The 27,219-nt window shown below is 42.6% G+C and overlaps 2 protein-coding genes across 2 annotated transcripts in view; one reads left to right on the forward strand and one right to left on the reverse strand.

Moving 5' to 3' along the window:
- LOC133457494 (protein NLRC3-like) overlaps positions 1–17,620 on the reverse strand; it is a 32,709-nt gene extending 15,089 nt beyond the window's left edge. The window contains exons 1-3 of the mRNA XM_061736829.1: positions 17,579–17,620; positions 13,166–13,285; positions 6,184–7,975 (exon numbers count right to left, since the gene is read on the reverse strand). Coding sequence (XP_061592813.1) covers positions 6,184–7,975; positions 13,166–13,211 — 1,838 coding nt within the window. The 5' untranslated portion in view covers positions 13,212–13,285; positions 17,579–17,620. The remainder of the gene's footprint in view (positions 1–6,183; positions 7,976–13,165; positions 13,286–17,578) is intronic.
- Positions 1–27,219, forward strand: part of LOC133456428 (NACHT, LRR and PYD domains-containing protein 3-like) — a 687,319-nt gene that overhangs the window by 202,925 nt on the left and 457,175 nt on the right.

Here is a 27,219-nt window from a genome sequence, read left to right on the forward strand (position 1 = left end):
ACTAGAATTAAGGTCTCTTACCAAGTACATATCTGTCCACAAAACCCCCCAGTGGTTCTGTGAGGTTAATCAACTCTTTTGAATTAAGATTGTCATTATGAAAATAAAAAACTATCAGAATAGGAACAGAAGTCACAGGACAGGCCATTCCCTGAAGGTATTTAGTGGGGGTTGTCTGCTTTGTTAACAGCTGACCAGTGTCTTTAGACACATCTGTGCAAAACCTCACAGAGTTCATGTTTGTCCAGAAGGGGCTCATTTATTGACCCTTCATGTTGTTTCAAGACTTTAAGCTGACTGTTGGTTATCACATGTTAACAGATGACAGCGAAGCCCTTCCTGAGTTTGAGTTGTCCAACAAATACCCCATTGTCAGTTTGAACCATCTGTTCAAATACTCCAACAGAGGTTCTGTTTTTAGTTGACCCCTTGACCCTTTGTGTTTTAAGGATGTCTGTTTGTTTCTTCATACCAAGCCTCTTCAACTGAAAAGTCATGTGTGTGACCATCTGTCCTTTATCCATACATTGACAGTCCAAATATGGTAATTTCCTGTCACCCATTCACAAATAAAAAGCGTCCTGCAGAAGCAGCAAGTTGGAAGGAGGAGCTTGGGAGTTCTCTATGAGGGCCAGCGTGCCCTGCACTCCTCAGCTCTCTTCCCCAAGCTTCTGCAGAAGCGCCTTGAAAATCATTCCACAAGTCTCTTTGTCTTTCCTAAGTTATTAATTTATGTTGTGATGATTTAGGAACCTAACATTTGGTGCCGAAACCCGGGATCTCTCGAGCTGTGACGATTGGGGTGGCGTAAGATTCAGGGGCCATCTAAATCTGTCGACAGCCGTTCCCGACTTCAGGGACGGGGCCAGGTTGATCTTGCGCTGTTCCGGAGTCCAGACGGCGAGATTTCCGAGCCAGGGGAAAGCACTAAGAGACTCGTAAGAAACCTCTTCTTAGGGTGTTGATGTATTTTTGTGTAAAATACGAGTGAAATTCTGTGTACTGACAAGAAGGTTAGTGAAAGAGGTGATTGGCAGCAGGTCGGGGACACGATATTTTGAAGTCAGGGGACTTTTAAAAATACTATGCCTGGGACAGTGCGTAAGGCTACACGGGGGTTTCGGACCCGACAGAATAACGAGAAGAGGTTTCTATTGGAATGATTTTTAATGGTTTTGTTTAATGTTCGTTTTGTCTATTGTTGGCTTGTCTGATGTTTATGGCAGGAAACTGTCTGTTCAATGTGGGGCTTTCAAAATTGAGAGGCAAAATTTAAATTGTTCACTAAAAGATCAGGCTAAAACCAAACTGTTGAAAAAGGAAACTTATGTTCTGAGAGAAACTTAAGAAAGCAAAAATAACTGGCTAAGATAACATAGCCGACGCATGGTTAAACTGAAACTTATGCCTAAAATAATCTCTAAAAAAGATGCTTAGCTGGTATGGGAGACGTCCCTAAAAACTTTAGGTAAAGAAAATGGAGACAAATTCTTGTGAAATAATAATATACGGAACTTAAAAAGAAGTAAATGGACTAATTTAAGACTAGAAGAAAAAACAAGAAAGTAGCGACTTGTGATGAAGAGACTGGGGAGGGGAGAGAGCTGCAGCTGCGGGGCTGCAGCAGGCCAAAGCTCTGTGTCTGTGTGTGACTCTCTGTGTGTGTGTGTATGTGAGAGACACTGTCTGTGTGTGTGTATTCATGAGACCTTGTGAAACAGCTGCAGAGTTTGCAGGGCCAAGCTGCAGAGAGAGAGTGTGTGTGTCAAAGCGTGCTCCAGCAGTAGGTGCAGCGCTTTACGAGCGGCTGCAGTCTGTGTCTGAAGGAGAGAACTTTTTTGTTTGCTGGAAAAGGGGGGTTTTCAGTGGTGAAGTGAAGTGGAGTGAGGCTGTTCATGAGCCTACTGTCATTTGCATGTCAGTGATATTTTACACATAAAGGGTTGTATGGAGGAGAAAAAAAAACCCCGTTGTACAATCTTTTTAGAAGAGAAAAACTTCTAAGTGCATACTTCTGGGTGCATACTAGCCTATTCACGCTGAAAATGTGTACATTTGTGATCAGTGTTGCTACCATTTAGGTTGTGAGTTAATTTGAAATGCACCAATTGAGTTTGGTTAGTTTAGTTTGAGGAGAAGTAATTTACACACTTGCACTGAAACACAAACCCACATATAGATGACCTGAAGTGTGTGTTTAATGTTAGTGGGTTTTTGTCTATGTGTAGTTTACGCATGGGAATTTATCCCACAATTTTCTTAAGACTTCTATAAGTCTTCATAGAAGAGCATGCATTTGCGTTGCAGCATGCAAACAGAAGATTAACAATCTCCTGAAGACTATATGATTAATCTGGAGACAATTTTCTGGCATTTCTTTTGATTTGGGGAAAATATAGCTCAACAACAGTTGAGAAGGCATTATTTGATAGAATACTCCTTTCAGTCCGATGTTTTGTGACTATGACTTATTGTTTATATATATATATATATATATATATATATATATATATATATATATATATAAGTTCACTGAAGATTACTGTTTACGGTGCAGGAGAGTTGCTGCACTGACAGTTTTTGTGTGGTGTTACTTTAATAAGACCATAACCCATTTGGGTTGAAATAAGAATGTTTTGAAATGAGGAATTCTGTGGTCCTTGACTCAGGTAGAAGACAGAATTTAACAGGGTTTTGCCCCTTCTAATCTGGTGATGGAAGGGGGGATCTGAAGGACATAGAGACCTCTTGTCCCTAGAGGTTCAGACCTGCCGACTTGCCAGGGTGCGAAGGTCAAGAAGTGGGAGGGCCACTTATCTGGGGAGCCTGACTCTGGCAGCCTGACCCTTCCAGGGAAAGGTCAATAAGGAGGGGGTCTGATGACAACGAAACCCCCACCCCTATTGACATTAGAAACAATGCTCTTGCAAAGAGAGAAAAGCATTTGGCTAAATGAAGGTGCTACTGCAACTAGCTACTGTAACTTCAGAAGGTCTTTGTCTGGAGCGAAGCAAACTGGTGCTTCCAAGGAATCTGTTCCCCCTGGTGGCTAAGTTGAGCCATAGGGAGTTTTTATGGCTCAAACAGGAGGGAGTAAGGGTATGTACATACAGTACATCATGAGGATTAAATCCTAAATACCCTTTAAAAAACTTTTTAGTAGGAGCTTTCCGACATGTTGCAGATACAACATGAAAGGACCTATCCATTTGGAGTTATCCATATGGATTTGATTCTTGGAGTGAACTAATGGCTGTTAAGTTAAGGCTCAGGAAAATCATGGCCTGAATGACGGCCATTAGTCGGAATGTACATGAGAATGTTCAAGTTCTTGTGGGCTGCTGTTTTCTTCCTCTCCCTCTCTCCCTCTCCTAAAGCAGGAACTGCTGAAACTGGGTGACCAGATCCTGAGTCGAGTGGTGAAACGTCATCACCCATCAGGACGGGCCCTTTTGCTGTCCAAATCAGGACACCGACAGCACCGACAGCAGTAAAGGCTGCTTAACGATCTACTGCGTTCACCAGTTGCAGTGAAAGCTAGCGGAGAAATGTTCCAGGCCTGAGTAGGCAGGAAGTCGGGCGGTTCTAAAACCCTTGCCCGCTGAAGAACTCACCTGATGCCTATCTCGCCAGCCACGGCCTGAAGAAGATGACTAGCCAAACTGACTTGCGACAACAACCTAGGAGAGGAGTCCGAGGAATGGAAGATACTTTTTCACTACTTAGTCATGCTGACATAGTGACTGAAGTTATGATTCCGTTCATCACTGTCTTTGTACTTTTCTGTGTTTTCATTACCTGGATGTTTACGATGACACTGGAGTGTTTTATTTTGGGTGCTGTGAAGTTTCAAAATGACAAGAGGAGGGAAATGTGAGGTTAATCAACTCTTTTGAATTAAGATTGTCATTATGAAAATAAAAAACTATCAGAATAGGAACAGAAGTCACAGGACAGGCCATTCCCTGAAGGTATTTAGTGGGGGTTGTCTGCTTTGTTAACAGCTGACCAGTGTCTTTAGACACATCTGTGCAAAACCTCACAGAGTTCATGTTTGTCCAGAAGGGGCTCATTTATTGACCCTTCATGTTGTTTCAAGACTTTAAGCTGACTGTTGGTTATCACATGTTAACAGATGACAGCGAAGCCCTTCCTGAGTTTGAGTTGTCCAACAAATACCCCATTGTCAGTTTGAACCATCTGTTCAAATACTCCAACAGAGGTTCTGTTTTTAGTTGACCCCTTGACCCTTTGGGCCCGATTTACTAAGATCCTAAATAAAGAGTACTAAATTGCGTGTGCACTGAAAAAGTTTGCGCGTGCTGTTTGCGTGTGGTTTGCGGGTGATCAACTAAGATTGCGTGCGCAATTGATAACAGGTGCAAACAGCAGTATTTAAATGAGGTGTTGCGTGTCTTAAGGTTTGCGAGCGCAAACTCTGCGCCATGGAGAGTAGATGGAATGCACAGTCACAAGTCACACAGTTGGAGTTAGAGATATTAGTGGAAGAGGCAAATAAACACATTCATGAACTACAGCAAAGAAATTTAAACATTACCAAAAGAAACACAATATCGGAGAAAACCTGCGATAGAATAAATGTAGTTGGTAACACAAAAAACGGAAAAACGTCATATTTCAATTTTAGGCACAGATCAAAAATACGAAATAGAAAAACGGGCCACAGGACTGAATTTGATTTTAATATTTAATTGGTCGGGTTTGCGTGACCCGGCGGTGCTCTGCATGATCTGAGGAGAAAAAGACAATCAGACACAGAGCTGGAGAGCGCTTTGATTCATCTATTTATGAGTTAAGTTTTTATTCAGATGTCCACAGTATATTGCAAATATTATATATTATATAGCAAACACTGACAGTAAATGTGTGACAGACGGGACCATCATATGGCCGTCTATTTAACGCAGAACCATAATTCAGGCGAAGCTGCAGTCTGTCTGCGCTGATCACAGACACAGCGGGTCAGAGCGGATTTGGTCATGATGTTTAACCTGTGTTTTGTGATTAATAAGCACGGGTTTTAATTCAATGTAATTTACGAAGGATGATTTCACGTTCAATAAGATAAGTAATCAATAAAATACAAAGTTTTGGCACAAAGGCTTGGCCTGCTTGTGGGCGAGTGGAGGGGGGCACATTAATAAATAATAAAATAAATTTTAATAAAACTTGAGCAACCATTTTTAAAATAGCATGCAACAGAATAAAGACTCTCTCTCTGCGTATTCTTTGATTTTGGATGTCGCCTCCTTGCCACAATAACAGCAGCAGCAGATTAGCACCTTCCTTTCGAACGTATTAAATACAGACGCAATCACAATACGCGCAATTACTTTCAGGCTTGGTAAATCTCATTGCGCGTGGTAAATGGAGCAATTTGCATCTTCCCCTCCCAGTATTTAGGATTTCTGCCGGGTACGCCCCATATTGATTATTCATCAGGGCAAAAGTACTAAATGAACAGCGTGTGCTATTTTGCGCATTTCAGAGACGCAGTCCTCTTTGCACGCTGTTAGTAGATCAGCTGGCACTTTGGTTTGCGGGTGCTGTCAAGTTTGCACACGTTTTAAAACACGCAAACCTTTAGTAAATCGGGCCCTTTGTGTTTTAAGGATGTCTGTTTGTTTCTTCATACCAAGCCTCTTCAACTGAAAAGTCATGTGTGTGACCATCTGTCCATTGTCCATTATCCATACATTGACAGTCCAAATATGGTAATTTCCTGTCACCCATTCACAAATAAAAAGCGTCCTGCAGAAGCAGCAAGTTGGAAGGAGGAGCTTGGGAGTTCTCTATGAGGGCCAGCGTGCCCTGCACTCCTCAGCTCTCTTCCCCAAGCTTCTGCAGAAGCGCCTTGAAAATCATTCCACAAGTCTCTTTGTCTTTCCTAAGTTATTAATTTATGTTGTGATGATTTAGGAACCTAACAGTTCTTATGTTTCATCTTTCTCCGTTACATAGATTCATCTCCGAGCAGCAAAAACATCAACTAGATCAAGTGTTTGAAACATGAACCTCTGGTTGAGGTGACTTGAGGTGACCCAGAAAAAAACTAAATAATCTGATTTCAAAAGTTTTCATTTGAAGATCAAAACAAGATTTAAAGAACTAAACTGCTAATTTACACTAACTGATGGTGTTATTGATCTCATCTGGACTCACCGAGCCTTTCTGCAGTTCCTCACAGCTGGAATCAGTCTCAGTCGACCCCCTAGTGTTGTGTTGTACTTGTGCAGGTCCAACTCATCCAGCACCTCCTCTGACATCTGCAGCATGTAGGCCAGAGCTGAACACTGTATCTCAGAGAGTTCCTGCTCTGATCTGTTCTCTGACTTCAGGAACTCTTGGATCTCCTGATGAACTGAGAGGTCGTTTATCTCCATCAGACACTGGAAGACGTTGATGCTTCTGTCAGGAGAGTTTTCATCAGTGTTTGTCTCCTTCAGGTTGTCTATGACTATCTGGATGGTTTCTGGATCGTTATCCATCTGGTTCAGCATACCTCCTAACAGTCTCTGGTTGGACTCCACAGAAAGACCATGAAGGAAGCGGACAAACAGGTCCAAGTGGCCATTTTTACTCTCCAGGGATTTCCACAAGACACTCTCCAGGAAGTCAACCAGAGATGAGTATGTGTAGTCTTCTCCCAGGAAGTTCTCCAGCACACCTGTGTTTCTGGTGGAGTAACAGTGGAGCACGTAGACTGCAGCCAGGAACTCCTGGATGCTCAGATGAACAAAGCAGTAGACGGGTTTCTGGAAGACCTCACACTCTCTCCTGAAGATCTGGGTACAAACTCCTGAGTACACCGAGGCCTCTGGGACATCAAGACCACACTGCTCCAGGTCTTCTTGGTAGAACATGATGTTTCCTTTCTCCAGATGTTCAAACGCCAGCCTCCCCAGCTTCAGGAGAAGGTCCCTGTCAGCCTTCGTCAGCTCCTGTGGACTCGTCTCATGTCCCTTGTGGTATTTGTTCTTCTTCCTTTTCATCTGGACCAGCAGGAAGTGGGAGAACATGTCAGTCAGGGTCTTGGGCAGCTCTCCTCTCTGCTCCGTGGTCAACAGGTGGTCCAGAACTGTAGCAGTGATCCAGCAGAAGACCGGGAGTTTACACATGATGTGGAGGGTTCTGGATGTCTTCATGTGGGAGACGATGCTGCTGGACCGCTCTTCATCCCTGAACCTCCTCCTGAAGTATTCCTCCTTCTGGCCGTCGGTGAAGCCTCGTATTTCTGTCACCCTGTCCACGTGTTTGTGAGGGATCTGATTGGCTGCTGCAGGTCTGGAAGTGATCCAGATGAGAGCTGAGGGAAGCAGGTTCCCCTGGATGAGGTTCGTCAGCAGCACGTTGACCGATGAGCTCTGTGTGACGTCAGACACGACCGGACCGTTGTTGAAGTCCAGTGAACGTCTGCTTTCATCCAGGCCGTCAAAGATGAACAACAGTTTCCCGGCAGCCAGCTGCTCTGCTGTGAGCTTCTGTAATGATGGATGGAAAACCTGGATCAGCCTGAGAAGACTGAACTGCTCATCTCTGATCAGGTGCAGCTCCCTGAACGAGAGCAGAATCACCACGGTGACGTCTTGGTTCTCCGAGCCCTCTGCCCAGTCCAAGGAGAACTTCTGAACCGAGAAGGTTTTCCCAGCGCCAGCGACGCCGTTGGTCAGAACCACTCTGATGGCTCCACGTTGGTCAGGTAAGGCTTTAAAGATGTCCTGGCACCTGATTGGAATGTCATGGAGGCTCTTCATCCGGGAAGCTGTCTCCAGCTGCCTCACCTCATGTTGGGTATCAACCTCTTCACTCAGTCCCTCTGTGATGAAGAGCTCCGTGTAGATCCTGTTGAGGGGGGTTCTACTTCCTGTTTCATCAATTCCTTCAGTCACATGTTCACATCTGCTCCTCAGACTGATCTTATGTTCATCTAGGACCTCCTGCAGACCGGCATCTACTGAAATAAAGAATGAAGAGGAGGTCAGAGAGATACAAACTCCTACTGCAGTCAATGATGGGGGGCCTCCAGGAGCTAAACCAAACTGGTTTAGGAACCAGTTTGACCGCTCAGTCCACCGATGCCAGTGAAGGGTCAAGACCACCTAAGCTTTATTGCCCTTTAGACTGCAGGTACCGTTCAAGAATGTGGAAAACGTAAAACACTGATCACTGCTGGGACAACCATCTAAAACCCCCCCAAGACAAAGGTCACCACAGTTGTATTGGGTAACAGACACCGAACGGTGGAAAAAAATCGGTCGTTGATGAGAACATTATGTGAGAATTTTCCGGTAAAACCCTAAAACAACCGAAGAAGACTTCATGAACTAAAGTAGAAGTCACACCAGGAGAGACGACCCATTAGTGAGAATAAAAGGAATACAACCCACATACAAACCACTCAAGGAGGTTGGACCACCTGGAAAAGTTTCAGACGATATCTGAACCATACGAGGAGAGGTCCGGTTTAGGAGAAATGCTTATAATTGCAGAAACAGGGACACGGAGGTGGACACCCTCAGATGAGCAGAATCACGTGAATCTTCAGGAGAATTTGTAATCCCACAAATCTATCCCAGGAGGCAGAGCTTGGGAACGCTCCAAGGGCCTGATTTACTAAAGGTTTGCGTGTGTAAAAACGTGTGCAAACTTGACAGCACCCGCAAACCAAAGTGCCAGCTGATCTACTAACAGCGTGCAAAGAGGACTGCGCCTCTCAAATGCGCAAAATAGCACACGCAATTCAGTTAGTACTCTTGCCCTGATGAATAATCAATATGGGGCGTACCCGCCAGAAATCGCTAAATACTGGGAGGGGAAGATGCAAATTGCTCCATTTACCACGCGCAATGAGATTTACCAAGCCTGAAAGTAATTGCGCGTATTGTGATTGCGTCTGTATTTAATACGTTTGAAAGGAAGGTGCTAATCTGCTGCTGCTGTTATTGTGGCAAGGAGGCGACATCCAAAATCAAAGAATACGCAGAGAGAGAGTCTTTATTCTGCTGCATGCTATTTTAAAAATGGTTGCACAAGTTTTATTAAAGGCCACTTTTTCTTTAGTTCTTCGCCTTATATCTTGCCACCTTCTTTTAAAGCAGCACAACGTAACTTCAGCTTTTGTTGAGTTTGGCGTCTCCTTTGTACAAAAGCGGTAGTGCTTTACCAGTAGTGTGGAAGGGTTCCTACCATGCTCCTCAAAGTTACATAGTGCCAGTGAAGGCGATACAGATCCCTCAGACCATGACAGAGGTTCATTAAACCTGTTGGAAGTTGATGTACCATCACAATGACTCTGGAAATATTATATTAAGGTGGAAAAGTTACGTAGTGTCGCTTTAATGTGCCCCCCTCCACTCGCCCACAAGCAGGCCAAGCCTTTGTGCCAAACTTTGTATTTTATTGATTACTTATCTTATTGAACGTGAAATCATCCTTCGTAAATTACATTTAATTAAAACCCGTGCTTATTAATCACAAAACACAGGTTAAACATCATGACCAAATCCGCTTCGACGACCCGGTGTGTCTGTGATCAGCGCAGACAGACTGCAGCTTCGCCTGAATTATGGTTCCGCGTTAAATCGACGGCGTAGCCGACGGCGTATAGAGTCGCGGTGCGGTGTGCGTCGCCGCGTAGCCTACGCCGTCGGTTCTGCGTTGGTGTGACGCGGAACCATAAATCAGCCAATCAGGGAGCAAGGGGTTGGGGGAGCTGGGCTGATGTTGATCCGCGGACAAAACTTGTTAAGGAGCATCAAACTCACTCTTATCTACGCGGAAATAATGCTAAAATATAAAGAAGACTTCCCAAAGTGTACATCCGGAATCACAAATGTTTGAACAACTGGACACAAAAAATGGGGATACGTCGATGCATCAGGTTTTAAAAACCTCTGATGCATTGCCACGACGACTCTTCAGACAGATGGACGGTCTCAAGGACTTGCTCTGGATCTTATTCCATATCCCAGATATTCTGATGAAGCCGACTGGTATGAGCTCCGTCTGCAGAACCAGCGTCCACACAGGGTTTATTGGATGTTTCCACGTTTACAAGCAAAATCAAACACAAACAAGTTCTCAAGGTATTTATTTTGTTGTTTTTTTCTTCCAGAGGACATGATTTTCTTACTTCATTGGAGCAGGTTCATTGTTGAAATCAGGTAGATCTTTGGGGACTTCACTCTTCGTAGACCGACACCTGGAGGCTGCAGGATTCGCTCCTCTTCTGAAAAACCCAAAGATCCTGATCTTCACATCTCATCAGTTAATGATCACATAACTAACTCTTTCTGCACAGAACACATTGTAGGAACAAGGCAGGAACCAGGAACAGGGAACTTAACCGATAACCCCATAGGAGACACATGACACCAAAACCAGGCAGAAATAGATAGACTTTCTTCTGATTGGTCAAGTATTATAAAATTAGTTTTTTTGTTCCATCCTTCTCTCATAAACATCTCACATTTAATATCCAGGATAACTGAACAATGGGTCAGAAAATCCATCCTTCTACTTTGTCATCTATATTTTTAAACTGAATAAGTCTTTACAACCCTGTCAAACTGCCTTCAAAAACACAGCAGCAGGAGACTTCATGGCCTCAGCTTCTAACGCTGGCCTATTCTATCTATTCTAGTATTTATTAGGTCCTGCAGAAGCAGAGGTGATGATCTCCTTTTGTCTTTATTGACAGTAGTTTGTGCAACTTTTTGAAGTTAGATTGTAAGCACCAATAACGTGGGAGCTGACAAATGGAGATTCTTGTGCAGTTAGGCGTTTTTACTGACTTTTTTATTCACTTACAAAGCTCACATTTAGTTTGTTCGTAGGGAACCAATCCACAAGGGGTACTGTTGATAAAGGACTATTAAATTCTATTATAGTCTATTCTATTAAGGTTAATTGGTGATTCTAAATTGCCCGTAGGTGTGAGCGTGAGTGTGGTTGTGAGCATGGTTTGTGTGTTTATATGTGGCCCTGTGATGGACTGGTGACCTGTCCAGGTGTAACTCCTGCCTCTCACCTGAAATGAGCTGGGATAGGCTCCAGCAGACCCCCGTGACCCCGCAAGGGATAGAGCGGGTAAGATAATGGATGGATGGATAGTCTATTCTAGGTGTGTCCTTCCAGTTAAATTAAAATGAAATCAGGATTAAAAATGCTGACCATAATTTTTACATCTCGATACATTTCACACATTTTTAAGGTTTCCCTTAAAGAGAGGAGGAGGAAGTGGAACTTGGGTTTTCTGCCTCTAAGATAATAAAAGAAAATAAAAAATACATTTCACAAATGACACCATTTTTATGTCCAACACGTTACAAACATTGAAGAGAATAATTAGAACAATTGTAAATTAATAATATAGTAAATTTAATTTATTCTGCCATTCTATCCGCTGAGTTTTAGTAGTCTAGATTAGTGTTTCCCAACCCTGGTACTCGAGGCCCACTGTCCTGAATGTTTTAGATGTTACCCTGCTTCAGCACACCGTGACACAAGTAGCTGTGTCATCAACAGAATTGTGCAGACCTTGATGACAAGCTAATTAGGACCATTAATTAGAATCAGGTGTGCTGAAGCAGGGTAATCAGGTATGCAGAAACTAACTCAAAATATTGTTTTTTTTTCACAGCACTGTCCAGCAACCACGAGCAAGCAAGAAATGATGTACATTTACTGAGTGAATATTATGAAAGTAAAATATGTATTGCTAGAAATGTAATCAAAACGCATTTCTATGCAGAAACTAACTCAAAATATTGTTTTTTTTTCACAGCACTGTCCAGCAACCAAAAATGTTACGATTTCACGTTATTAAAAGGTTCCAGTTTTACATTATTCTGACGAGATCTGAAAAAACGTTGCAACCACGAGCAAGCAAGAGATTATGTACATTTACTGAGTGAATATTATGAAAGTAAAATATGTATTGCTAGAAATGTAATCAAAACGCATTTCTATGCAAAAACTAACTCAAAATATTGATTTGTTTCCCAGCGTGTCCAGCAACCAAAAATGTAACGATTTCACGTTATTAAAACGTTCCAGTTTTACATTATTCTGACGAGATCTGAAAAAAACGTTGCAACCACGAGCAAGCAAGAGATTATGTACATTTATATATTGATCGAAATGTAATCAAAACGCATTTCTATGCAGAAACTGACTCAAAATATAGATTTTTTTCACTCAAAAATGAAAAATGTCCACCGTGTTTGTTGTTGTCACGGCCAGAATCTTAAAAGTCACGTGACTTGGACGCAAAACGAATAGGCAGTAAAATGTAACAGTTATACATTTCAAGGGCTAGAAAAATGTAACAGTTATACATTTCAAGGGCTAGAAAAATGTAACAGTTATACATTTCAAGGGCTAATATTGTAGCCCCTCTACGTTTTTGCACTTTGGACCAACGTAGGCAGGGTACGTTTTTATGTGAGACTGGGTTGAAATAAAACAATCATGATAAGTTAAGTGAATAAAAAGGATAGAATGGAAGATAAAAGAATAAAATAAAGAAAAGGATAAAATAAACTCAACTGTCTTCCTAGGTGTTAAAAGCCAAGGAGAAAAGGTGGGATTTGAGAAGGGATTTAAAAACAGACAGAGAGGAGGCCTGTCTGATTTGCTGAGGCAGGTTGTTCCAAAGTTTTAGAGCTGCAACAGCGAAGGCGCCGTCCCCTCTGAGCTTCCTCTTAGTTTTAGGCTCTCTCGGGAGCAGCTGATCAGCTGACCTGAGAGAGCGACTGGGGGAATAAGGGTGTAGAAGCTCAGAGAGGTACAGCGGGGCAAGACCATTCAAGGATTTAAAAGCAAATAAAATAATTTTAAAATGAATCCTAGACTGTATGGGCAGCCAGTGGAGGGAGGCTAAAATGGGGGAAATGTGCTCATATTTACGTGTGCCAGTTAAAAGGCACACTCACTCACTCACTCACTCACTCACTCACTCACTCACTCACTCACTCACTCACTCACTCACTCACTCACGCACGCACGCACGCACGCACGCACGCACGCACGCACGCACGCACGCACGCACGCACGCACGCACGCACGCACGCACGCACGCACGCACACACAGAGAAAATATAAATTCATAATGAGTCATAAAATCAGTTACCAGTTGTCTTACTTTGTGTCTGAAGGTCCAAATTCATTACTGAACTTTGGAGGTTCATCTTTGGACCAGTCACTCTTCATAGACAGACAGATGGATCCTGGAGACTCTGGTCTCAGACTGCAGTACCGACCTCTGCAAACACAAATTCACAGCAGTCACTCGTATTATTGATGTTGACCACTGAAAACGATCTACACCAGGGGTCTCTAACCCTGGTCCCCGAGAGCCAGTGTCCTGCATGTTTTAGATGTTTCCCTGCTTCAGCACAGCCTCATACAAATGACTGATAGAAATGACTCTCTTCAATCTCGTGTCTTCCCTTCTGCCTTCAAGCAAGCTCGGGTCACCTCACTGCTGAATAAACCAACACTCAACCCTGCCCAGGTTGAAAACTACCGTCCGGTCTCACTACTCCCGTTCAGGTCTACACTTCTAGAAAGAGCTGTCTTCAGTCAGGTCTGATGGTTCCTTCAAGACAAATGCCTGTATGATCCACATCAGTCAGGCTGTAGGCAGTACCCACTCAGCTGAAACTGCTCTTCTTTCAGTAAGTGAGTCATTACGGGCTGCCAGATCTGCTGGTCTATCCTCAGTCCTCATACTGCGTGACTTGTCCAGTACCTTTGACATTGTCAATCACCACATCTTCACTTCCACACTCTCAAAGCTTGGCATTTCAGGATCCGTCCTCTTGTGGTTCATTTCTTACCTCGCAGGAAGATCCTTCAGAGTATCATGGCAAGGACGAGTGTCCAGATCACATGAGCTGGCAGCAGGGGTGCCACTGGGATCTGTTCTTGGCCCTCTTGTCTTTTCACTGTACACCATCACACTAGGTGAAATCATCAGCTGTAATGGCTTCTACTACTACTGCTATGCCGATGATACCCAACTCTTAAATTTGTCCAAAACTGAGCTTATTGTCTGTCCAGCCAGTCATTCCTTACCTCCTCAGATAAGTGTGCAGTTGGATAACATCACACTTGTACCCACGTCTTGTGCTAAGAGTATTGGTGTCATGTTAAACAGCTAGCTGACCTTTAAGGACCATGATGCCCCGGTTTCCTGGTCAGTCCCTATTTTCTCTTTTCAACGACAGGAAAATCAGACCTTACCTGAGAGAACATATGGCACTGTTCAACCAGTGAAAGACGCCTGGAGCTTCCACCACAATGTGGTGTGAAATCAGTAGCCAAACTCTTCTCCTCCATTGTTCCCCAATGATGGAATGACCTACCAAACTCTGTCCAAACTCCTGATCTGCAGGTCTGGACCTACTTTTAAGAGCAAGCTAAAGACAGCTCTTAAAGGAGCATTTCTGCATCTAGTAAACTTTTCTGCTTATCAGGATGAGTTAGGAGATTTGTCCAGCTCTTAGCATGACTCAGCACTGAGAAAGCTGCATGCATTTATGCCAACATGATATTTTGATGCTGAATTTAAGGCTTAGTTTTGCTGTAAAAAAAAAAATCTTCTAGCACTAGCATGGCAGCACCTGTGTCAAACTGGACTGACGGCAATCTGACCAGCACTCTGCCATGCTGGATCCTCCTATGTAGTGGTAGGAGTAGTAGTGGTAGTAGTAGTAGTAGTAGTAGTAGTAGTAGTAGTAGTAGTAGTAGTAGTAGTAGTAGTAGTAATAGTAGTAGTAGTAGTAGTAGTAATAGTAGTCGTCGTCGTCGTCGTCGTCATAGTAGTAATATTAACAGAAGTAGTAGTAGTGGTAGTTGCAGTAGTAGTAACAGTAACAGTAGTGTTGGGCTACCGTCCTGTGATTATGACCTTTTATGAACTTATGTGATTATGTGAATTTCGACTTTAAAGTTGGCAGAATCCTCAGTCTGAGACCTTCTTCAAGATTCATACAATGGCCACTTTGTTCGGGGAATAAAGGAAAAAGACTACAAAGCCCAGCGGGTTTGTAGTCCAGGAGGTGTCAACAAAAGGCGGTGCCTGAGACAGCGCGCGTGCAGTGATATCATCTGCGATCAGGGATTTTACAGTGGACGGTCCGCGGGCGCTGATGACGTCAGCGCATCCCCGGTGGATAAAAGCGATGGCCCCCCGCACCTTCGGGTCACGTGACGTGACGTGGTCCACCATCTTGGCTATATGTCCACGTGACGTGACATGTTCTGACACACACACACACACACACACACACACACACACACACACACTGACACCCACACGCACATTTAATCTGAAGTTTTGTGTATGTTTAGTTAATGTTATTTTTGGTAGTTAGCCATCAGAGTTTATCAGAAGTGTCGTTTTACCAACCTCTTGACACTTATGTAAATAAATTCTGATTAATTTGAATGAGAGAAGTTGTTTGTGTTTATTCCACATATATTTGTTACAAATGCTGGTTTGCCAGGGCTTGTGTTCGATCTTTTCTTCTTTCACTATTATTCTGTAGAATAATGTACTTTGAGACTGATTTTCGCCGTTTAGTTATCACTTTCCTGATTACATCAGGTGGTGCCCCGTTTTGATTAAGTCATTTTGATAACTCAATTTGATAAATAATCTATTTTATTAATGACAGTCATTAATAACTCTTGATAATTTAAATAGCATCTCCTGTGTGGCACAACAGTAGTAGTAAAAGCAGTAGTAGTAACAGTAGTAGTAGCAGTAGTAGTAGTAGTAGTAACAGTAGTGATGTTAGGGTTTTGCACACCCTTCCTCCACCAGAGGGCGCCAAAGCCTGGTCAGGCTTGGCCAGAGCACCGCAGCTGAAACCAATCACCGTCCCCACACCTGACACCACTCAGCCTCATCACCCAGTCTGCTCTTAAGCTTGCCTCCCACAAGCTGCGGTGTCGGATGATTCTCTCCATCTCAGAGCCCTGTACTCGGCCCGTTTTCCTGGACTTCCCTAGTTTCCCGTTCATGGACCTTCCCTTCCTGGGGCCCTTTGGATTACTTTTTCCAGCCGTGAGTTTCCCTCCGGTCTGCGCCTTTTGTTGGATTTTCCAGCCGTGAGTTTCCCTCCGGTCTGCGCCTTTTGTTGGACTCTCCAGCCGCGTTTTTACGGTCTGTGATTTTGTGTTTGTCTTCCTCCCCTCCGGTGAAGCGCTTTTTGTTAGTAAACTTTGTTACACCTGAATCTTGCTCGTGTTGTCCTGCATTTGGGTCCGTCTTCCTTCCCTCGAGCCTATCAAGTAGTAAGAGTAGTAGTCGTAGTAGCAATAGTACTACTACTATTGCTGCTACTATCATTTAGCAGACGCCTTTATCCAAAGTGACTTACATCTGAGACACACACACACACACACTATGGAGCAATTAGGGTTAAGGCCTTGCTCAGGGGCGCAAGGTGCTTCATTTTCGTTGCCATTGTGGGGTTTGAACCTGGGTCTTTGAGACCTAAACCCACCTCTGTTGCAACTAGACTACTACCCCCCCCTGTAGTAACAGTAGTAGTACTAACACTACAAGGTGACCAAACTTCCTGAAATCCCTGTTTCAGTAATTTGTAATGTCACCAATGGGTACTAATCTCCTAAAACTGCTGCAGACTCTCCTGGACCGATCTGGAGAGGTGGTTTCATCCTGAACCAAATTCTGGTCTCTGAACCAAGCAGGACCACGTGGTTGAGGACCATAGACGACACCGTTGTTGAAAAATGGGAACAAGAACGAGAAAGTTATGTTCAAAGAAACTAAAACATCAAATAAACCAGCACAATCCATAACATGTTCTGATGATAAAAGACTATTCTATTTTAGTCTATTCTAGATGTTCCACTTAAAGTAAAATGAAATCTGGATTTAAAATGCTGACCATAATTCTTGTATCTGGATAGATTTCACACATTTTTAAGGTTTCACAAAAACCAGAGAGAGGAGGAGGAAGTGGGAACTTGCCCTACGAAGGGAGGGGTTTTCTGTTCACACACACACACACAGAAAATATAAGTTCATAATGAGTCATAAAATCAGTTAACAAGAGTTGTCTTACTTTGTGTCTGAAGGTCAGTATTTTAAGAGCAAGCTAAAGACTCAGCTCTTAAAGGAGCATTTCTGCATCTAGTAAACTTCTCTGCTCATCAGGATGAGTTAGGACATTTGTCCAGCTCTTAGCATGACTCAGCACTGAGAAAGCTGCATGCATTTATGCCAACATGATTTTTTTGATGGTGAATTTAAGGCCTAGTTTTGCTGTATAAAGGGAAGGTTTTAGGGCGGTAGGGGAACCAAACAAAATCCTCTAGCACTAGCATTGCAGCACCTGTGTCAAACTGGACTGACGGCAAGACCACATGGTTGAGGAACACAGAAGACACCGTTGTTGAAAAACAGGAACAAGACGGAGAAAGTGATGTTTGAAGAAACTAAAACGTCAAATAAACCAGCACGTACAGAAAATATAAAGTAACGATGAGTCATAAAATCAGTTAACAACAGTTGTCTTACTTTGTGTCTGAAGGTCCAGGTTCATTACTGAACCTTATAGGTGCCTCTTTGGACCGGTCACTCTTCATAGACAGACAGATGGATCCTGGAGACTCTGGTCTCTCCTCCTCTTTCTCCCCACAATCATCCATCTTCTGGACTTCAGTCATTCAGAGCCATGAACCAGAAACACTGACCATCTTTGAATCTGTAGACAGAAACTTTATTAAAACACCACTAAGTCATGAAATACATTCTTTCACCCAAGTTTCCTGAATGACTTTGTCAAAAGTCCTGAGGTGGAAGAAAGAGGTTTTACTGATTCTGACGATAAGAGAGAATTGAAACTGAGAGTCGCCTCTAATTTGATGCCAATCTGTGAAGCCGAGTATTCACCTGCTTAAGATATGTTCTGTTTCATTAAAAAGTCAGAGAAAGACTGATCAAGTCATCCAGGAAACCTGCTGCTGGAGACTATCCAGCTCATTACAGCTGAACGACAGGATTTATTGATTCATCTAAGATGTGATTGTATTGATAATCATGTTGTGGTGGTTGATATGTGACTGCTTTATGTAAAACTTTAAAAATAAACTCTTCAACTGTCATATTTACACGCAACATTGAACTTTTGAAAGTCTGAGTGAATTTTATGCTGAAGTCAAATCAAAACTTCAAAACTAACATCGTTCAAACTTCCATAAAACAACAGTTTTCAGGAACCAATCGGATTTCAGATGGTTAGTTTAACGATGGATCGTACTTTGTTAGGTCAACGCAAACTTCCTTCATTGTTCGGTAAACAAACCCCTGAACACCTCGCTGAGAGACAGACTTACGAGGAAACTCTGTGTTAAAGTCACATTCAGGTCTCAGATAGAAGAGTTTAAAGATCTGGAAGAACATAGAAACTTAGACCTTAAAAAAAATCTGTTATTCAAAAAAATCAAAACTTGAATCAAAGATTTTAGAAACTAAGATTATTATTTTTAAATTTATTCCAACAAATATTTTCTTCCAGATAAGGCGTAAATACTTCCTAAATCTGATTTAGAAAAGTTCAACTACATTTCCCATGATTCTTAGTGTCAGCAGCGTTGATCCAGACACCACAGTACCAGAACCAATAGTCCTGGGGCCTGTACTACGAAGCAAGTTCAACATACCCAGGATATCTTTTCCTTATCCAGATTCACTAACCCGGACAATTGCAATCACGCTAAGCGGTCACACGACGGTGGTTATCAACTCGGTATATCAACCCAGGTTTCTCCAATCTGGATATGAGCGCGTGCACATAAAAGGGGCGGTGTTTTCAGCGCATGACCAATCGCAAGCATGGAGAAGTCCGCTGTCAGAGCCGCTTATTTCAGTAGCGAAGAGCAAACAATAATTTTACGGAAATATGATGAGTATAGGCATATAATACAGGCAAAAAGCAACACAGTTGCAGCTGCAAAATGCAGGAAAGACAGCTGGCAAAAGATCGCTGACTGTATAAATGCGTAAGTTCATAGGGATATAAACATCACTGCCCCATCATTAGGGCATAAGTAGATCTGACTATAATTACAGTTGTCTATTCTGTTAAATGCATGTGTTGCTTAGATGTATTCGTATGGCGTGTATGACAATTGTAGCCTCATTCCTTCAGCTGCAACCCCAGCGGAGTGAAACGCACATGGGAGCAAATAAAAAATAAATATAAAAACATAATTCAAAGCGGTAAGTAGGCTCACTTTCATATCTTAGAAGTACAACAAGTACAAGGCTTTAGTGTTTCTATCACTCTCTGTTTTAGGATGATATCAGTATACAAAAGCACAATGAAATAGCATTGACATTACTTGCAGCAAACAGGAAAAAAAATGACAAGAAGAAGACAGGAGGGGGCCCTCCTACGCAGGAGTACACTCCTGCTGAGGAGCTGGCCCTCTCCAACAATGAAGGTCGCCCCTTAATGGATGGAGTAGAAGGGGGTGTTTCTTCAGACCCTGGGCATGCCATTTTCCAAGAGAGCTGATTGGTCAGTGGGCGGTGCTTTTATACCCGGCGATCTGTATCTCGAACATAACCTGCTCCGGAGCAGGTTAGCTGTTCAGCATAAGTTACCATGGCGATGTACCCCGGTAAGAAGTGAACCACCGTCGTAGTCCTGAAAACCCAGGGTTAAACCTGAAGTTACCTCGCTAACCCCAAATCCCGCTTCGTAGTACAGGCCCCTGGACCGGTTCTCCATCTAAACAGTCTGTGTCTCGGTCTTCGCTGGATGTCTAATATCTATCGGACGCTAACAAACAACAACTTTAGTCAGTTTTTGACCTGATTTGATCACTTTTCACCTCTCTAAACTATCAAACCTCCTCATAAACTCTCAGAGAAACAGGTTCTGACTGATCTGTTGGGAATGTGATAAGACAAGTATTTTATACATGCAGGAACACAAGCACGCACACACACACACACACACACACACACACACACACACACACACACACACACACAGATCAGAGGTTCATGGTGTCGGGTGTTTTCTCTGTGAGGAGGGGAAAAACTTTAATTCAAATATCAACAGAGGTAACATAATCTATAACCCCATCCCCCCATGTGATGTCAGAAAGTCATGTTGCCCCTTAAACCGGGATTCTAACCTTAAGTTAGCTGGATGTCAGTTACTGTGTCCTCAAAAATGTCCCAACAACCTCCATAGGTCTGTTTTCCTGTGTTTGTTTAAAACTGATATAGGTGCATCTGAACAAGAGTCCAAGTCATTTCTGTAACACAAGGACATATTTATCTAACCCTAAACTCAATTTGCTTCTTTAGTTTCCATCTCAGAAACTTTCACAGCATTAGAAGAAGAATGTGACTGTAGCAGCCAAAATAACATACTTTTGCTTTGCTTAATTATAATGGTACTTTAAGTATAAGTTATGGATACGTTTAAATTATAGAAATCATACTTACTGTACGTTACGTCATCACGTTGGGGCTCATGGGTGTGGCTTTAATTTGTTCGTTGACCGTCACCGTTTTGCTTTTGTTTCAGCCACACAAGTATTCATTGTTTGTTATTTTATTTTTGCATTATAATAATTGATTGCTGCCTTTTGATCTTTTTGTTACAATAAATCTGGATCACTTTAAGAACTAATTCAACAGACTTTTATTTTCCCCTTTTGAGTGACGCGTCAGCAAGCGGCCTCAGCAGCCTTTTTTTGTTCCTACAATTAGTCAACAAAAAATATCTGCATCTATGAACACTTTGGATCTTGGAGTTTTGACAACAGCAGCGGCTCCTCACGGCTCCGCTCACGTGTGAATCAGCTGTTCTCTGACAATCAGCTGCAGGAGTAGCTCACAGCCACGGAGAACAAAGCCGACTGCTGCGTAAAAGGAACGAAAAGGAGAAAAAAGCCACCTGCGGCTCATCACAGCCATGAGAAGCGGGATGTTTATTCCTTCTGTATATGTTTGCTAAAAGTTTGAACGCAGTTTGGAAACGGATCGATTGTTGCCTGTCCATTGGGGACTCTTGTTTGGTTGATGTTTGTGCGCGCTGGATGCGGTGAAGTTGACGGATATTAAACACTATTTTGGATTGTTGTGGCACCGTTGCTGCGGAAGTGGACTGAAGGATTGCATTAACCAAAAGTGTGAGCTGTTTATGCATGATGGAAAATGTCAAAATGCCTGAGACTAATGGAGCGGATGATGATGTTTGTTTTTTTGTTTTTTTTTGCATTGTAATAATTGATTGCTGCCTTTTGATCTTTTTGTTACAATAAACCTGGATCACTTTAAGAACTAAATCAACGGACTTTTATTTTCCCCTTTTGAGTGACGCGTCAGCAAGCGGCCTCAGCGGCTTTTTTTTTGTTCCTACAGTGACAAATGTGTATTTTATATGAAATCATCACATTACATTTAACTGCATGTTCAAAATAATGCAGCAAAGTTTCGGGAAAAAATTCAATCAAATCTGATCAATTAGTAATTTCCAGCTTGGGGAACCTCTGAGAACATTACACATCTGTCTGTGGAGACGATGTGACGCATCAGAAACACCCTGGAAATAAGTTTGAAGTCTTTTTAACTCACAGAGTACCCAAAGTAACAACTCTGAGAAGCATGTACATTAAATCCATCTTTGTGAGACTGAAATCATCATATAAATACAGTTTACCGACCTGTTAAAATGTAGATAAAACAGAAACCAGGAGGACAGTAAATGTTTAAAAACAGGGGAAAAAACAGGTTTTTATCTGAACCCAAACCTCAGATCTCACTTCACACCTCAGCAGGACATTTAAACAACAGAAGAAGAATGAACAAACACTAACCTGGTCTCCTCTGCTCAGAGCCGCCGCAAGGGGTGTGCGAACCGTGCGACCGCACGGGGCCTCGCGCCCCAAGGGGCCTCGCGCTATGGGCCGTTTTTGAAAAAAAAAAAAAAAAAAAAAAAAATTTTTTTTTTTTTTTTTTTCGTTTTTTCCCTTATAAATATCAACAGTCACATTCCATTACAGACCTAAATATGTACTAGTCTGTGCATATCAATAAATATATGTGCAATGATGCGCGTGTCTGTTGTTCAATACAACTGATCAGACCAAGCGCAGACACAAGCTGCTCTGATCCAGACGGGGGAGTTGGAACAAACTGTCACACAATGTCGAGAGAACGAGACAGATTCAGGAAATTTCCATCAGGGGATGAAAAAAGAAAAAAACTAAAGAAAATGGAAGAGTTTAATGTCTCTCTGAAAGGCTTGTTTGATAAATTTGTTACAAAAATCACCAATCCGACCGGGTCTCAAGCAGCCGTGGGGCCCCACGTCGAGGCAAGTCAAATGATGATGAGGCAGGGGAAGGTATCCAGTATTTTGCTAATTGGAGAGTTAAAATTGCGCATATAGACACCCGATCCGACCCAAAAAACCCCAAAATTTCGCGGGCCCCCCCAGGCCGTTTCGCACAGGGCCTCGCAAATCTCCCAGGCGGCTCTGCCTCTGCTGCTCCGTCCAGATCAACATGGAGTCTGAACTCTGAATACTCTCAACAGTTACTCAGTGCTGCTCGGCTTCCTGTTACTGCAGGGAGGAGCAGTTTCCTGTGTGTGTGTGTGTGTGTGTGTGTGTGTGTGTGTGTGTGTGTGTGTGTGTGTGTGTGTGAGAGAGAGAGAGAGAGAGAGAGAGAGAGAGAGAGAGAGAGATTTTTTTTTGATTTTTACAAAAACACTTTATTTACATTCGGAAACTTACAAACGTTTCACATTAAAGTGTTAATGCATGTAACGTTAAAAATAGAATAAAATAAATTAGTCCCTTAAAAACTGTGCAAGTAGCAGCTCATTGTTCGTCACAGAACATAAAACATCCTCCCAACACCAACAATCTCTAAAATCATCCAAATTACCAATGTTTTTGCAATATCTAAATTCTAAAAAGAGCCTGGCTCTGACATTGGTTAAAAACACTTCTCTGGCCTCCTGCCCTTCTTTGTTCTCAACCCTGTTCTTCCTGCTTATGTATATGGCCATCTTTGCTTCGCCAATTAAAAAGTTTAGGAGCTGCCACTTCTGTCTTTCCTTCCGCCTGTAGCCAGCTCCCATGATAAAAACCTCTTTACTAAAAGCCACATTAAAAAGACTAAAAACCATGGTTAAAAGAGAGAAGAAACTAATAAGTCTCAAACACTCTGTAAAAACATGGAAAACAGTCTCTTTAAAATCACAGAAAGAACACTTGTTAGAAACAGTAGGGTTAAGAACAGAGATAAAAGCATTGGAAGCAACAGCACCATGTAAAATCCTCCACTGGAGATCACCAGCTCGTTTTTTTGAGGGGAGGTTTGTATAAAACCCTCCACTGTGCATCTCTGTCCATTTTTTGTGTCCATGTAGTGGAGGGTCTGTTGCTCAGTCCGACCTTGTGGATGCTTTTTACACAGTTCGCATATATGGTTTTCTTGTCAGCCCTGTGCAGCGTCATCTTTTTCACGTTGGTTGTCTTTAGTAGGGGGCCGGTCAGCTCCCCCAGCCCCGGGCTCAGGATGATGTCAGGGTTAGAAATCTGCAGGGTCAGGTTTCTCCTTTTTTTCACAGTAGTCCACCAGGAGACGCCTCTCTTCTCCAGAAAACCTTTTGGCCCACAGCTCCAGGATCCTCTGGGCCAGCCGACCAGACTGCAGCCGCTCAGCGCCGGCCCCACTGCATCCACCAGCTGCCTCAGAGTGTGGGTGCCAGACTGGACCAGCGCCGCCGTCAGTCCAGGCGTTGCGTCGTTGCTGACGTCCAGTCTGGCTCCGTGGATCAGTGGTTCTCTCAACAACCAGAGAGTCGGCTGCGGGACATCTATTCTTTTTTTTTTTTTTTTTTTTTATATTTTTTTATCCCAGATTTTTTACCCATTTCATCACCCAGTGCTCATACCTAAGTAACAGTCCTGGGCATTGCTCTCCTCTGCCAACCCAGGGAGGGCCCTACACTGAGCTCAGGTCTCCTTCCGTCCGTCACTCCTCAGGTCTCCTGAGGAGTGACGGACCGCTTCTTTTCACCAGACAGGGTGAGGATTCTCTGACCGGACGTAGCGCGTGGAAGGATCACGTTATTCCGGGCCAGATCCTCCCCACCCCATCTGGCGCCCCGGTTGGCCAGAGGGGGCATGTGTAGCCCGGGACTGTGTGCATGTTTTTGTGAGGGTAGCTCACATTAGCTACCCAAGGGAACACGGGGAGAACATGCAAACTCCACACAGAAAGGCCCTTTCACCAACCCCACCCAGGGTGTGGGTGCTGAAATCATGGGGGAACTAACACGCACTTCAGCGCCCACAGCGTCCCCGGCGGGAATCGAACACAGGACCTTCTAGCTGTGAGACGGCTGCACTACCTGCTGCGCCAAGGACATAGCGCATTAGTCGATGTAACTCATCCAGAAATGATCAAAATCACCCGCGACATCGCGAGAGCCAGCACGGGAACTGCAGGAAAAAAAGCCGTCTCAAGCAGGAGTTCGCGAGTTCGAGCCCAGAGATGAGCCCGGGGACGCACGAAATAAAAGCCGTCTCAAGCGGGAGTTCGCGAGTTCGAGCCCAGGGACTGCCGATAACGAGAACGTGTCTTTTAAGAGTAAAAACAAATGAGATGGTAGAAATAAAGGTTCATTCTACACATTTTCTTCCCTAAGCTATTTCCAATTTGGGACAGTTAGCCTTGTATAGATTCTAAAGGATCTTATCCTTTAGAATCTATAAGTTTATAACAATGGAATAAGAGGAAGAAAGTCATAAAATCACTTATAAACATACAATTTTATTGAAATAATAACAATAACAAATAACAACAACATAACAAATAATAATAATAATAACAAATAATAACAATAACAACAATAGAAACAGTAATAAAACAACAATAGAAACAGTAATAAAACAATAAATGCTGGCTCATATTTATAAACTTCTATTAACTTATATAAATATATATTTACATGGTAAAATAAAACAGCAATAACAACAATAACAATCATAGCTGTAACGTTATATTACTCATTTATATTTACAATACTAATATTTTACAATAAGATGTAAAAAGGCATATAATTACTAATATTTAGAAATAAAAAAAGAAAAGCACCCATAGCAATAACAATATTCCCAAAAGGGTGAAGGTTTTAAAAAATAAAGCTGCTAAACCCAAACACAAAAACACAAAACAGCAAAAAAGTTACCACCAAATAAACTAAACCCAACTAATTAACTTTTAAGAAGCAGGAGGGTCCTTGTTTTCTTTTCTTTTTTTTTTGCTTTTTCTGTAGCCCCTTTTCTCCAATACAGCCCTCCATTGATCATATGATTGTGTCTCTGTTTCTCCACAGTACCAGTTGCCGAATTACTGCCTGTGTGATGGCGTTTTTCGGCTTTCTTTGCACTTGCTGCAAATAATCATCTGTCTTTCTGGTGTATTTTCTTTTTCCTTGGGCTGTGTGCTCTTCTACCTGTTTCCTACGTCCGCTTTCATCGTGTGCTTGTGTCTGGGTGGATGGTGATGATAATGGTATATATGAAAGTATGTATTGTGAAGATCCAGGTGCAGCCGTCACCTGTGAGGATGCAGCCCCTGACGGGACAACGTAGCCAGGTGGCAGTTGTGACAGGAAGTGCAGCTGTGGATGGGGCTGTGGAGTTGGGAAGATGGCTTGGGGTTGTGGAGTTGGGAAGATGGCTTGGGGTTGTGGCCTCCCTTTCAGTTGTGCTTCCCCAGCAGTATTTGGTGGCAATATGAATTGATGAAGCGGCAGTAAACTGGCTGAAAACAGGGAAGGACCTTTCTGTAACGTTAAAGGTTTTTCTGGCCAGGCATGAGTGGGTCTGGAGCTGGGACGCCCAGAGCAGAATTTTTAGTTCCTGTCCCCTGCTGCGCCTGCTGTACCTGTGTAAAATAAATATATAAGAAGATTAGTACTTTCTTTTCAAGGCTTTAATTACCTCGGAAATGCAGGTAAATGTGAGGTAAAGTGAAATCTCTGTAAAGCTGTTAGCAGCAATAAAGGTGAAAGATAACACTTGATTGTTTTCATTGTAAATCCATTGTTTTGGTGCAAAATTGTACATATTCTGTCATTGTTCAAATCCTTCTGTACTGAACTGTATATGAAGTATGCTGAGGTCCTCACCATTGTGTGAGTGTGGCAGCGTTTACTTCGGGGAGCTGGATGGTGGTCTCACTCATCACTCTACCGTTTGTTATCAGATGTGCTTGTATAAACGAGCCACCACTGTGAACCGGGACACCTTTTTCCCATCACAGTGCACAGCATTTGGGTAGAGAGTGTCAGGAAGACGCCTCCACCACCCTGTTACAGACACTGAGCTGGACTGTGGGCCCCGATGAAAGATCTGAAAAATACAATCCCATACATACTATTAAAACACAACTTTTTCAGTGTTATTATTTTGTAATGAGATATTTTGAATTGTTAATATATTTTTTAAACAGTCAAGACGTTGTTCTTGCTTAGTTTATCTACCTGTTGGTGCTCTGATGCTTCTATGGTGTCAGTTAAGTTCAGGCTTCCATCTGCCCGTCTCCTAAAACGCGGCTCCACTAGATTCAAAAATAAAATAAAAAGTTTATGAATAAAATGCAATACTTGAACAATTGGAACATTAGTCACACAGACACATAGATGTGTAACTGTGTCTGTTTATTAGCAAATACAAATTTAACACTGTAGTGTGGATTATCTCATGCTAAACAGTGAATGAATGCCTGCAAGTACCATCATGATTCCTCCAGGGGATGGAGAGTTGTAGTTTATTCACATTCTACTAATTATATACACTGTATTTACTTATTAATGCTGTTGTAGCAACACTATTGTTGTTAATATTAAAAACAGGGATTGAAAATATCTATGGTTTATAACAATGGATTGTAAAGATTTATTTCCAATTTGGAGGAAAACTTCTTTATGTTTTGTTTGATTGATCTGCAAAGCCAAATCATGCTGATCTGATTTACTCCTATATCCGATTTTCAATCATTATAATTCGCCAAGGTCCTTTGTTCCCTTTTTGCACTGCATTTTATTGTTTATCCGTACATAACTTTACATTCACAGGATTTAGCATCCGTCCCAAAACCACCTTTACGAGTGGC

The sequence above is a fragment of the Cololabis saira genome, chromosome 12, assembly GCF_033807715.1.
Source record: "Cololabis saira isolate AMF1-May2022 chromosome 12, fColSai1.1, whole genome shotgun sequence".
Taxonomy (NCBI): Eukaryota; Metazoa; Chordata; class Actinopteri; order Beloniformes; family Belonidae; genus Cololabis; species Cololabis saira.